Here is a 13,593-nt window from a genome sequence, read left to right as displayed (position 1 = left end):
GAAAAGAAAACAAAAGTATTTGCATATTCTTTACCCTGTACTTAATCATTTTTTAAATCTCTTTCCAGAATCTCATTACGACCAGTTCCATGTAGCTTTGATGAATAAAGAACCAACACGTCTGGATATAGTCCTGTGTTATGAGCAGTCCAAGGCATGCATAGGGGTAAAGCGGCAGTCTTTTGAGGTAGGCTGTAGGTTTGGTTGTGAAACAATAATCCCCATTAAATTAGACTGAATTGCTTCTTATTAGAACTAACATTGTTTAACTTTTGTGACAGAGTTCCAAGACCACCTCTTTCGAAAGTGACATTGAAGCTCTACTCTTGGACAACAAGGAACATGTGCGCATTGCTCAACCTGTACATTCAGGTTCACCCATGCACTCAAGCGATGAGTTGTGAAAACAGCAAAGACATTTTTGCTTCTTCTGAATGTGTGATGGCTTGTTGCCATTGTACTTGTTTTTCAGTGTCAGTTTAATAAAGAGATAATTTAAAAATATTGTCCTGGGCTGTATTTTTTACCTGGCATTGCGTGATCTTTCAGCAAGATAAAGAATAAAAATGGCTTCACAATGACAATTTTTTATTTTTTATTAAGTAGGGCACAGATACTGAGTGTAAATTAGGAATCTTCATTGATGTTAAAATAGATATGCAATCTATTTGGAATCCCAAGTGTTAATGTTGTTCAATACACTTTACAGATTTGGATTAATGATGTGAAATAATCAACACTTAAATAAGACTTTAGTTACACCTGGACTAAATCCACAAGCTATCCTGCAGTACACAAAGTAACTAAAACTAGCTGCACCTTTACCAGCTTTGATAAACACATGATTTCATCAATAATTGTAATCAAAACATTTGATATATTACTCTGAAATGGGCCAATCTGCATAATGAGTACTTTTGATATTTTAAATATTTTTTGATGCTAATATTTGTTTACGTTTACTTGAGTAACATTTTGAATGCAGGACTTTTACTTGTACCAGAGTATTCCTGGACTGTGGTATTTCTACTATTACTCAAGAACAAGACCTGAGTAATTCTTCCACCTCTGCCATGAAATGGTTAATAATAGCAGTTAGTATTGGAACGTGGCCGACGCTCTGTTGCTAGGAGGCGCTGTTGGAGCCCGGAAGAGTTGAACATGATGATGATGGGCAACCCGCGATTCAAGGAGAAACATGTTCATGATGTAGCCACTCTTTGTTGATTCCCCTGCGACAAAAGAGCGTGTCCACTACTAACAAAGAGAGGAGATATCCCTGTTTGTCCATTTTGAAGGCAAGACAGCCGTAACGAGCAAAGGCACGGGTGTAACGTAACGTTCGTCTTCTGTCAGGGCACATCTGGACTACAAGGTAGGCTATGGGAAGGTGCCGATTAAGCGAGTATCTTATTGATTTAACCTTCGAAACTGCCGGTATCAAGCTTCCTCTGTAAGAGCTGGGTACAAAAAGAAACCCATTCCCACGATCTCTACTGCGCTGTCACTATGTGTTAATAAATCACTAACCGCAATATAGACCACTAGTTTACTGTCAGAATCGTAAGGATTGGATGAAAGTCTAATGGAGGGATGGTCAGTTTAATAGACATACATCTGGAGTAAACAATACTAATTGCAAAGCAATTTCCATTGAAATGTAGTTGTAATTTCATCCATACAACAGCTGTGATTTGTCTGTGAAAGGGTCCTCACTATCCCTTTGCTGACAGGCATTTCAGAAATAGAAGCTGTATTGATTAGACACGATTCCACATGCATTTGCCTGAGACACGGAAATGGAAGTCACTCACCAGCAAGGTCTGATAGAAAGGAATGGCAGGAATGTGATGAGTGTGATAAAACCATTGAGGGCAGACAGACCCTCTTTTGTTTAAGCCTGTTTGTACTGCTCTCCACATATGATTTCATCTAGTGACCCACACCCAGTGCAGTCTTAAGCTCCCATGTCCACTGAGTTGTGGATGTCCATCTAACACACTCTCCATCTCATTTTACAGCTGGGTGACGAGGCTACATGGTGTGTGTTTCACATTCAGAGTGTGTATGTGTGGGTGTCCTGAGATGGAAAGCTATGAAGAATTCTGTCTGCGGAGTTTGGCCATACTGCAGGAAGAGGGGAAATTCAAGAAGACGACATGTGAGCCACTATGGTCCCCGAAGGCTTTCTCTCTCATCCGCTTCCATCGAAGAGCTGTGCTTTCGCCTCTGGTAGGGAAGTAATGAACAGTCATGAGAATGTATCCTGAGCCAAAACAAGATGTAGCTAAATCACAATTTATTTATTTTCTGTATGAAAAGTTAACAGAAACCATAGCTAATTGAGGTTTTTAGTGCATTTGCAATGCACATTTCTGGCATAAAAAAACAAATGTGCCCAGAGAACTTTAATCACATGGTTTAAATTAGATTAAAGCTGATTAAGGTCCAAACACATGTCTTTTTGAGACTTACATAGTACAGTATAAGTATGTGGGCTTACTAGTTCCGATTATATCAGCACTTAGCAGGGGCAAAAGAGAGGAGATAGCGAATGATGAGGAACACCAAGGCGGTTTGATGTTGGTCAGGAGAATACATCTGCTTGTTACTGCTGACAACACTAATTGTCAGGAATAGCCACCTGATAGAGAGGCCAGTTAAGGGATGTTTTGTTGAAGATTTTGCTTTCACTAAAGCAAAGGAGAAACAAACATTTATAGAGGAGGATTGATTGTGTTATCAAGAATAACAGAAAGTAGGTCACAAACAAACATCATGGAATTCATTGTGTACTGGGAGCCTTTTTTAATGATCAGTTCCTTATTAAACTGTGTTAATGCTTCGGTTTCTTCAAATGTTGTTGTGTGTGTATTTTGTTTTTCTAGTTGAGTGCAGAGCAGCGCAGTGAGATGTGTGACCACAGACAGAGAGCGGTTCAGCTGGAGGTTGACAGGCAGAACAAGCTGAGGAAGAACCTCATGACCCGAGTTCAGGACATACTGGAACAACCTCGGGTCAGTAACATGGAATGGTCACATGTTTTGTGAAATAAATACAAACGTTCAGTGTGTACTGGATAGGTGAAATGAAATAGCAAAATCCAAATATCTACCACATTAGCACACATCCACATTGTTATAAAATTCATATAGCATACATTTGGCACTGTGTTTAATTTATAAACACTCATATCTACAAATCTAAAGTATGTGTGAAATAGGTCTATGTGTCAATCCCTCAATTAGCACTAATGTTTAACTACAGTCTGTCTCAGAATCTCTTGTGACATGTGCAGACTTGAATACAGGTTGTCTGACTTAGCACTGTCTCTGGTAGGCTGTGCTATTTTTACCTTATTATGGTTATGGCCCGTTTTTGTGAACTCAACATCCAAAGCAATGTTTACTGTATGTCTACTGTTTCTATCAGCTCCTGTTTTGAAATGTTGGGTCATTCCTACTTGAAACCAATATTATCTTAGTTTAGTTTAGTAATTAGGTAAATTAAATTGTATTTTGCTAACATAGACAAGTGACTATTTCAGTTTAGCCACCTGACATTTAGTATAAAACCAACACTGGATCAGATATCTTGTTTTACTTTTAATTGTTTATATGTATTGATAAATCAACTCCTTTACACCAATGTTAAGTTTTGGGCAACTCCATCAGTCATTCTTTTTTGTCGCTTTTAATTTCCGCAACTATTTGATGATTGTCATCATTAATGTTTATCTCTGCACAGGCACATGGAGAATCAAGTATAGATGATGAAAAGCCGCCAGTTTCTAAATCTGCGAAGGAGAGTGGCTACACCCTGATCACTGACTCTCCTGGACTTCCCAGAGACCCTGGGTTTGGGCTTCAAACAAGGGATCAACCAAGCTCTGAGACCCCCATCGTCAATGGCTACAAGTCAGTGGAGAAAGTGATGGTTGAGGGGGAAGAGAACAGTGAGGATGAAGATGAAGAAGAGGAGGAGGACATTAGTTTGGACAGCCTTCTTAAGAGATCAAGGGAGTATGTGAAGAGAGAGCAGTGTCAGCAGGATTCAAAAGTTGTCGCCACAGTCACTGGGACTCCTCTGCTGGAGACTGTCTCTGACAAGGAGAATAAGAGCCGCAGTCCCATGGGGAACACAGGTGTTGAGTTTGGATTCAGTCTGCACCACAGCCCTACTGGCCCGCCTCGGACCCAAATCCAGCATCAATATCTGTACGACGCCAGTCCCCAACAGACTGGTTGTCTCTCACCTAGTCTAAATGACCGGTATGCTCGGCTCCCCAGTCCAGAGTCCAGCATTAGTCCCCGTGCACATAGACGCCGGCCACGACCAGTTTCTACAGGGAACATACACATTTCGTTTCCCATCAGCCCGGCAGACCTTATCCCCTGCAGCTCATGGAGGTCAGGGGAAGGTGCTGGCATGGCAGATTGGGGAGAAACTCTCTCAGAGGCTATAAAGTCCCCCGATCACTGGGGCTCAGTGGGGAGTGACAGTAGTGCTGGTGTAAGCAGTGGCAATAGTCGACCCAGCCACTGTGGTACCAGCCCAGATATCTGTAGTCCCGTTAGTGCCTTAGGGTTAAGCCCGAATGGGCACCGTGACCATCTTGCAGCAGGATTTCGCCGGCGCTGCCACACCTTTGACAGCCAGCTGCATAGTAAACACTCTGTTGTGGAGAACATAGGCCGCAGCCAGGAGAGGGTTCCTCGCATCATGGCAGGAGTCACATGGATGGCTGCGAGTGGGCGCACCCCTACAGCCCCTTTAAACCGGTCGTTTGAGGTAGATAATCCCTCACTGTGTTTGCCAAGGCCCTGCATCACTTCTGACTTGGCTCATGGCACACACAGGATGGAGGCTGCTGACCCTCAGGACAGAAACAATGGGAGAATCACACCAACCGTCCTCAGAAATGCAGCTGAGGCACAGACCAGCCAGACAGGTGAGTCTCCTTTAATCAGTTCCAGGTATTTACACTGTTTTTACCAGTGCAAATAAAGGTAAATGATAATGGTTTAAAATGTAAAAGATGACATTTTTTACGTATATTTATTTGTGCACATCAACAGAGGAGACCCAGAGGCGAGCACAGGCTCTGGAGGACATGCAGAGGCGTCTGGAGGAGGACCATGCATTGCAGATGTCTCTCCTCCTGGCTGAGCAGGAGAAAGAGCAACAGCGCCTCTGTCTGGTCAGCACATGGAATCACACAACATCAAGTCTAAACTGAAGTAGATACAGTACACACAATGTGCAGTATTTTATCAGTGATAACACATGGGCTTGAATTGTTATATGGTTTAGTTGCAATACAAAGGTGTGAGTTTATTTGTTTACATTACTGAAGCGTGTGTGTTTGTGTATTTTATCCACATGTGTTTAGGAACTTGAGGAGACAGAGAAAAGACTAATGGAGCAGGGCTGTGTGCGACCTTTGAGTGGGGAGGCTTGTGGGTGGAACTGTAGATCTGTGAGTGACAGCCGTCCTATTGTGAGCCCCTCATGTCCCGGACTAAGCCCTGCCCACACACCATCTGAGCGATCACCTGGACACAGTATAGGTACCACTCCCCACTGTTTACTTATACTGTGTTGGAGTTTGTAATACAGTGAGATCAAAAGATTGCATACTTAGAGAGGAGGATTTTTGTAGTTCATTACATTTGGAGAAAGTGTGCCTGATGTTCTTTTTCATCTTCCCCCTTTTTGAGCTAAATTTAGGCTCAATTGAGTATTACAGTTTTTACTGAACAGGACAACTCTCCATTTCTCATTTAAACAAGATCAATTATGCTTGAAGGATATGTTTCTTTCTATTAATACATTTCTTTATCAGGTTTTTCCAGCCCCGTAGGTTCCAGTTTATTCTCTCCCTCTCTCCAGTCTCCTGCCTATCTGTGGGGGTCTACATGGGCAGGTAGCAAACCTCGAGCAAGGCTAAGTCTGGTGGGTAAGCCCAAGTAAATAAGAGGGTGTGTGGCTTGCACTTGGTTATTTTGACCCTTTCCTCACTTTTCTATCTTCTTGCGTCCTTGTCTTGTTCTCCAGGTTCTGTCAGCAGAGCAGCAGAGAGCGTTCTGTCGAATTGGCGCAATCATTCGCGGCTTCCTCACTCGCAGATTGCTGAAAACTGAGAAGATCAAACACTTGTGCCAGACCATCATGGTGATGATACACACAAAAACACACGCTAAAAATGTGCACAATCAATCGAAAACACCAATGTGGGGGTTTGTTAAATAATCAGACTCCGAATTTGGTTAATGCCAAGTAGGTTCTTACATACAGGGAATTTGCTTAGTAGAAATATTATAAAACTGTTGTAAAAAGTATGATAAGTCAAAAATGTGTACAAGGAATGTAAATATATAAAAAGGAAAAACAATAAGAATATCACAAATGACATTAAATCCAAATGAAAAGTCAAAGAGCTGTACAATATTACAAATGGTTATATTATGCAGGAATGTGTAAAAAAAAAAAGAATCCTCATATGTTAGTAGAAAAGCTGTATGTTTATACATGTTTCCTGTTTATATGTGTGCTTAGGATACACAAGAGTTCATCCGTTCATTCCAGACTGAAGCTCATCAGAAGAAAGGCCCCTGCTCATCACAAGATCGCTCGCTGCAGGAGAGAGTTAGAGCCCAGGTATGAAGGTCTACTAACAGTCTATAAACAGCAGAGGGCGATCATTCTTTGTGTTTATTCATGCATCTTTTGTCCTTCAGCTACGTGCAGCCCTTTATGACATCCATGACATCTTCTTCGAAATACCTCTCGGAGATCGGTTAGCGTTGCTGCAGCAGGACAGAGAGCTCCGAGCAGAGAGGAAGCTGCGAGACATGGTAACCTGGAGACATCGTCCTGTAATAAATCACATAGCCATATATAATCAAAAAGGTGACATTTGTGAATTCTCGTTCAAACGAAGACCTAAAAGTAAAGTTCAAACATCTTTCCAGTCTCAGAAGGAACTTGAAGCTTGAGTTTGTATTGTATGAAATACTCTGAAGCATTTTGTCTGCATATGTTTAAGTATAAATCAGTCATACCTTCTATTGTCCTGTATACATGGTTTATAATTTTTCATTAGTTATTGATTATAATTGGTCTATCTGCTGATAACTGGTGGTACTTTTAAGATAATAATGGTAAGTATTTACAAAGCAACACCTTATAGCATTATATACCATTGATTACCAAATTAACAAAGTTACATTATGTTGTAGCTACCTTATAACATGCCATTAGTCAGTACTTCAGTTTTTTACTTTGTGTTCTTTACTGTCTGTGTCCAACCTGCAGGAGAAAGCCAAGTGTCCCAAGGATAGAGCGGTTCTGTCTGCTGCCACACAGAGGTCTCTGGACAGGAAAAAGAGGTAAGATGGAATCAAGGCACACAGTCTTACATTGCGGTGATCCCATAATAAGATCCAGTGTTTCTATTGCAAGTATGTGCTACTCCTGCAGGGTTAGTGAATCCCCAGCCCAGGCTAGGAAGATGCAGCAGAAGCCAAGGAGCCCCACTACTAACAGGTGCTTGTATTTATTCTCTGGTTCTGTGTTTTACTTTTATTTTCTGTGTTTACTTTCCCCAGAAAATCAGTACTCTAATTAAATCATTTTCTGCCAGAGTCCTGAAGCCAAGCCAAGGCCAAAATTCTCCTGTTGCAGGCCAACTGAATCGCCAGGGGTGAGTTTTAACGTATTTCGCCATAATTGCAAAGTGTCTTTCTTTTTATGAACTGTTATTCTATTATTATTTGAATCACCTCTCGCTAAAGGAAAGAGTGTTCATAAATGTGTTGATTACAGCATTGACCTACTGACTTTGAAGTCAGCATAAGATGACGGTGGCTGTTTCCTCTCAGGAGCTGGTACAGAAAGACCCCAGGAGAGAGAGTGAGGCGCTCAGACAGCCTGAAGAAGCAGCACTCCCTGGGTTAACTGGTCACTCAACTTCCCTGAACTGTGAGCTTGAATTGTTAGTCTTTAACTAGAAACCTTAAACCACTGGTTGCGCTGCTAAACCTTCTGAAATTGAAAAGATTGTATTCACTATCACACTTAAGCTCACTGATATACATCATTAGATGCCTTTGTTTTTGATTGTTTAGCTTGTTGAAATACTTTGCCAACAACTGATTGTTATCCACAAAACTGAAACGTAGCTTGATACTGTGTGTGGATTATTTATTGAAAAGGTGGGCACATTGTAAATAACTATCTGTACTTTAATGCAAGATAGAGGATGGTCAGAGATCCACATTTCTATCTGTGCCTAAAAACTATGCCTTTGCTATCTGTGGCGTTTAGCATGCATATTTTTTTACAATTTTTGTTCATAAACATGTATGTATTATAGCTGAAATTAATCGATTATCAGTGTTATAATGAAAGTCGTTGCCGCATAAGAAAAGAGTGTTTAGGTTAGAATAACGTTTTTTTTACAAGGGCTTGTAGCTCTTCTATTAAAATGTGCTGAGTTAACAGTACTGTGAGAACATTTCAGCGTGTTTCAACCTTGGCTGATATCAATGCCAAATGCCCACATTTTAAATCTAAATGTATTTGTTTACACACTGGCTCTGTTACACTAATGTAGCTTCACACAACAGGAAATGCACAGCAGACACAGAGTAAAACAAAATGAATGCCCCTGTCCAATGTATAGTAAATGCTGTAAAGTTCTCCATTATTCTCCAATGCTTAAGCATATTTATAAAATAATTCAACCTCATGTAAAAGCATTAGTACATCCACTTGTTTACTTATAGATACCAAATTGACTTATGTATGTTGATGTTGTTTGCTGATATTGCTGTACTCTGTCTTCTTTTTTTTAAAGACACATTTATTTTTGTTATTTATTCCAATAGTGTTTTGATGACCAGAATAAATTCTGAATTGAAATCTTCTAGGCTCTAGATATTACAACTGACACCTGACTGAAGCAGCAGGGGAGTACATGAACGACAGTTAAAGATCATGATGCTTTGCTGCTCTTGATACAATTGAATTTTGTTTTTACTGTTGTTATTGTAAAGAACATTAAACAATGGAGTAAGTTGAGTAAGGATGTCACAATTTCATTGCTTCAAATAAATATTAGTATGTTTCTAGAGTGCTTTGCTGCTTCAGAAAACAGAATAAACAAAAATAACTAAAAGTGGTAAGCTTGGGACCAATAATTAAGTAGCACGTTGGGACCATTAAAAAGCATGATTGCATTACTAACTCATTATACATTTAAAAGCCGCACCCTAATACTGAGCCAGTTTGGCAGGGAGAGCAGATGGAAAATTATTTGTTTATCTAACAATATAAATGTATGTAAAAACCTAGAGCAGATAGATCCTTTAACAAGAACTGAACAATACAAGTGAAATGTATGTGTTTATTGGAGTGTACACGACATCAAATACATGTATGCAATAAGAAGTTTGTGGAGGAAAAAAAGAGTAAATAACGAGGAACCAGATAAGCCATCATCTAGATCTCTCTATTTCTACTAATATGAATGAAAAAACACCAAATACCATTAATTTGCAGTGAATTTTGTGCTTTAAAATAAGAGAAAACAGATCAAAATCATTATTTTAGAAGCCTAGTCTACATCAAAATCCCCCTACATTAGTGCTGTGATCAATGTTGAGGATTTAATTAATTCATTGAAATTTCAGCCTAAACTTATCAACAATGCTAAACAGAATAAAAACAGATTCAAAACAGAAAATACATATATGAAAAAGGACAAAACAACTGTTAAAGCATTAAAAGCAAAACGTCTCTGTGACATCACAGCAGTGGCTCAGATCCAATATCTATTCTCCGATACATGGGCTTAGTGAGGACTTTTTCACTGGGGGATCTCATTCAAAACAATCAAAGGACAGCATAGCTACTCATAGTTTGTCATTATGGTCAAAATGTTCCCAGAGGGTCTCCTTCCTCTCCAAAACAAACTGACCCAGAGAGTAAAGCTGGTTCAGCACTGAATAAAACAGTTTACTTTTAAAGTTAGTGTGTCCTTGATGGATACAAGCCAGAGAGGCTACAAGCTAATGCAAAGTGACCTTAGCTTCTCTGCAAACAGTTCTGGAGGTTTAACGTTTCTAGTTGATCTGTACGTCCTCTTACATCGCCAAACATTGGTACAAACCAAGGTGTTAACCTCTGATTGTCGTCCTAGAATCGGACATAAATCTGCCTAGAAGTCCTGTTGCCTGAGCTAGGGTAAAAGCCCTGTTCGTTAAAAAAGACCAAGATTTAAAGTGTTTAGTAAAGTGTGTTGAAAACTGGATTAAAAAGTACATATTTATGAAAGCTTCTGGCAGACAACTAAATGCTGATGCGCACAAAGCAGGGGGTAGGGTGGATGTGGGGGTCACTATTGACATGGAGATATTACTTTATGGGCTGTAAAACCTAAGCTTTTCATCAAACTGCTTTTTAATAGGATTTTAAAATGACATGAATTAGGGCAGCCACATTATGCTAACACTAGAAAACACTCAAAGTCAACAGAGATAAGAACTTTAAAAAAATGATTGTGACTCAATCCAGAGGCCTCATGTCTTTTATCCTCGGTATGCTAACAGGCGTCTGCTGTTACTCTCCACGGATCAACCCTGAAACGTCCACCAGAGAGACAAAGAGCGATGTTGTGAAATTGAATATTAATAACACACACTTGTTAACATCTTATTAACAGTTTGGATCATCGGGTTTACTAACACCTACCTTTGCACATCATGGACGCAGTGCACGCTGCTTGACCGGGTGAATCACCTACTGTAATAAAAACACTGTTAGTATTTTCAGAAAAACAAGTCATATCCAGACAATATGTATGTTTTATATATTATGTTTAAATGGAGTTTTACCAAAGAATTGCATCATCATCTGGGCTTCCGGTCAGTTCATTGTAGTATTTCTTACCAACTCAGCTCCACACTTACATCTAAAAAAAAGAAAAATTGATTCATTTAATACACTGATTGAAATGTATTGACTTCTTAATTACAATCAAATGTACAGTATTTTTATGTGATTTTGTTTCCTTTACCTGGGATGGAGACACCATCCTGTTTTGAGTGACAGCTCGATTGATTCCTGCATCATGTTACACTGTTTCTCCAGGATCTCCAACTAAATCAGCATTGAAATATTTATTAATTATTAAAAAGAAAGTTAACATTTTGGACATGGATGTTTGTGTTGCAGTGTTCCTAGTTGAATTTCCCTTGAATTAAGAAATGTCCTTTTGTAAATGATGACCAAAAATCATTGATAAACATTGATATGTGCAGCCCAACATGTTTCAGTGAAGAAATTATTTCTGTATGACGAAATATAAAATGTGACAAACAATCAAGTCTCTCAGCTGTTTCATCATGGCGTCTTTAGCCTGAGCAAACATGATGTTCTTTTGAACCATCAACGTTGCATTTCAATAGTTTCCCTCATGTTTTTCAGCGTGCCTTCTCCTCTGATTTCTTTTTGCTCCTACATAAAACAGAAAATGTTGACATAAACATTTTGCACATAAAATGTGTAGAAGTGTATTTCTATGTCTGTAATGATCTTCTGACTTACTGTCATAGCATTCTTTCATGGTCTCCTCGATTGTTGTTGTCAGGCTGCTGTAGATCGTTTCTTACGCTCACGGATGAGTTTGTTGAGATTTGTTTTCATTTTTTCCTCCTTAGAGAGAGAATGTGAAGGCAGATATCAACATATTTTTTAAAATGAACAAGTTACAAACAAGGCCAATCTTTCCCTTTATTATTTTTTCCAGATTTTACCTGGAGCACCTCTTTTTTTGCCCAATATCAGAATATTCTTTTGTAATCTTGAGGTGTGTCTTCATGACTTGGGGAAGGGTCAGATTTACAGCTGCAGTTAATTTTTCAAAGCCATCTCCAGTTCATGAGTTATTCCAGTACAATGTATATGAATATGTTGACTGATCAAAATGTATTATATTTAATAATATGCTCACCCTTCCACTACAGGTCTTCTATGGCTTTACAAACATATCTGATAATGGACTAATGAATAGGATCTTTTACCTCTGTCTTGAGAAATATCAGCTGCAGTTTGACATTTTCGCACATCCTTTTTCATCAGCTTCTCTGTGCCAAGTGAAAACGTATTGATGACCCCGTTGAATGGGTCCACGTGTTCCTTCATTTCTAAAACATATTAACAAGAAGAAATGCTTAAATTCATAAGGCCTTAACAAGTTTGTATTTCAATAATGTATTTTAATGTATTGTAAACACAATTTATTCAACATAGGGGTTTTATGGTCTTCTATTAAGTCATTTCTTACGGGGAAGGTCTTCTTAAATTCCTCGTCAATGCTGTCGGTCCAAACATGAGTTAACTTCATATTGATGTTTATTGATTTCCCTTTTTTGTTTTGTGGATGCCACCATTCTGAACAAGACACTTCAATATCATGTGAAATGCACCACCTTTCTTTGTCTGAAAACCAAAACACATTTTGTAAGAGACATATTCATATTAAGCAAACATTTGTTTTGATTTAATTATAACTTAAATACTTACAGGATAAAGGACCGACTTTAAGACTTTTTCACATGAACTTTTAAGATTTTCAACCCCCCCACTGAGGCATTTTTTAAAAAGCCATAACGGTCTGCTTTCATGGGTTCCCTGACTTTATCAAGTTCAAGACTCAGGTTTTCTTCTAAGTTCTATGAACACAGCCGTCTTCATGTCAGCCTGAAACCATACACAACACATTCATATTTAAAGCAATACAACCCATATTTAGTGGGAATGCTGACACAGCATTCCAAACTATCTGTTATGCTACGCACTAAATTCTTTATTATTCCGCCGGGTTATTTTGCGCTGCTTCTTCTCTTCTCCCACATTGACATCGCAGAAACTCCGTTCAAACATCAAACGTTCAGCTCAGTCGGGAATACAATGGCTATTACTTTTATTCATTCATAACTTTCATAATTCCAGAGATACATCCCCATAATACATCCCATTTTAACATGGAAGTCAATGGAGAACTCTTCAGACTTCAACAAGTCTTCATGCAACTTCAACTGCTAACTGCTCCTCCCTTCTTCAACTGCTAACTGCTCCTTCATAATGAATGTTACACATCTTTCTGACATTATTCGTGTAACACAACTTTTAAAATCTGATTCTTACTTTTACAGATAATAACATTGTTCAGACCTTGGTAAAGAGGCCTTCTTCAGATTTTAGAGTGCGTGATGTCACAGCTAGAGTGGAGGACAGATTTAATTTTGCCTTCATATTTTCTTTTAAAACCTGCCATAATTCCCAAAGCCCTACATTCCTGAGACATAATTTGTCATGACAAACGTAGGAAAACATATCAAAGCTTGAAAGATAAAAAAATATTAAGCAAAATAATTAAAAAAAAAAGGCCTCTTGAGGGCATGAAGTGACAAAAACTTTCAACATGTCTCCATTAAACTCCATTGTAAATTCAGCCTCACCTTTCCCCACCACAAGCAGCCGCACACCTTTAGTTAATCTGCCAAAAGGCCACATTATTAACCAGAA

The 13,593-nt window shown here is 39.0% G+C and overlaps 1 protein-coding gene and 2 long non-coding RNA genes across 4 annotated transcripts; 1 reads left to right on the top strand and 2 right to left on the bottom strand.

Moving 5' to 3' along the window:
• Window positions 1-1,185: 1,185 nt before the first annotated feature.
• LOC117492321 (centriolar coiled-coil protein of 110 kDa-like) lies at window positions 1,186-9,084 on the top strand. 2 transcript variants are annotated; one of them, XM_034142494.1, is made up of 14 exons: window positions 1,186-1,375; window positions 2,022-2,232; window positions 2,889-3,017; window positions 3,748-4,951; window positions 5,079-5,200; window positions 5,393-5,570; window positions 5,846-5,955; window positions 6,058-6,174; window positions 6,559-6,660; window positions 6,741-6,857; window positions 7,318-7,391; window positions 7,483-7,548; window positions 7,646-7,705; window positions 7,884-9,084. In XM_034142494.1, exons 2-14 carry the CDS (start codon window positions 2,068-2,070, stop codon window positions 7,957-7,959), a joined length of 2,520 nt encoding a protein of 839 aa, XP_033998385.1. In that variant the 5' UTR covers window positions 1,186-1,375; window positions 2,022-2,067; the 3' UTR covers window positions 7,960-9,084. The 2 variants fall into 2 exon arrangements, with proteins under 2 accessions (XP_033998385.1, XP_033998386.1); XM_034142495.1 differs by lacking the exon at window positions 7,884-9,084 and adding an exon at window positions 7,828-7,882.
• Window positions 9,085-10,461: 1,377 nt separating this feature from the next.
• Window positions 10,462-10,876, bottom strand: LOC117492600. The gene is made up of 2 exons (XR_004556869.1): window positions 10,756-10,876; window positions 10,462-10,643 (listed from the first exon to the last, which is right to left on the bottom strand). It is a non-coding gene; the product is annotated as an uncharacterized LOC117492600 (long non-coding RNA).
• Window positions 10,877-10,898: 22 nt separating this feature from the next.
• Window positions 10,899-12,179, bottom strand: LOC117492599. The gene is made up of 5 exons (XR_004556868.1): window positions 12,087-12,179; window positions 11,611-11,718; window positions 11,384-11,520; window positions 11,081-11,163; window positions 10,899-10,975 (listed from the first exon to the last, which is right to left on the bottom strand). It is a non-coding gene; the product is annotated as an uncharacterized LOC117492599 (long non-coding RNA).
• Between the last annotated feature and the right edge of the window lie 1,414 nt (window positions 12,180-13,593).

The sequence above is a fragment of the Trematomus bernacchii genome, unplaced genomic scaffold, assembly GCF_902827165.1.
Source record: "Trematomus bernacchii unplaced genomic scaffold, fTreBer1.1, whole genome shotgun sequence".
Lineage (NCBI taxonomy): Eukaryota > Metazoa > Chordata > Actinopteri > Perciformes > Nototheniidae > Trematomus > Trematomus bernacchii.
The sequence above is the reverse complement of the archived record's forward strand: the minus strand, read 5'-3'. Positions and strand labels throughout refer to the sequence as shown.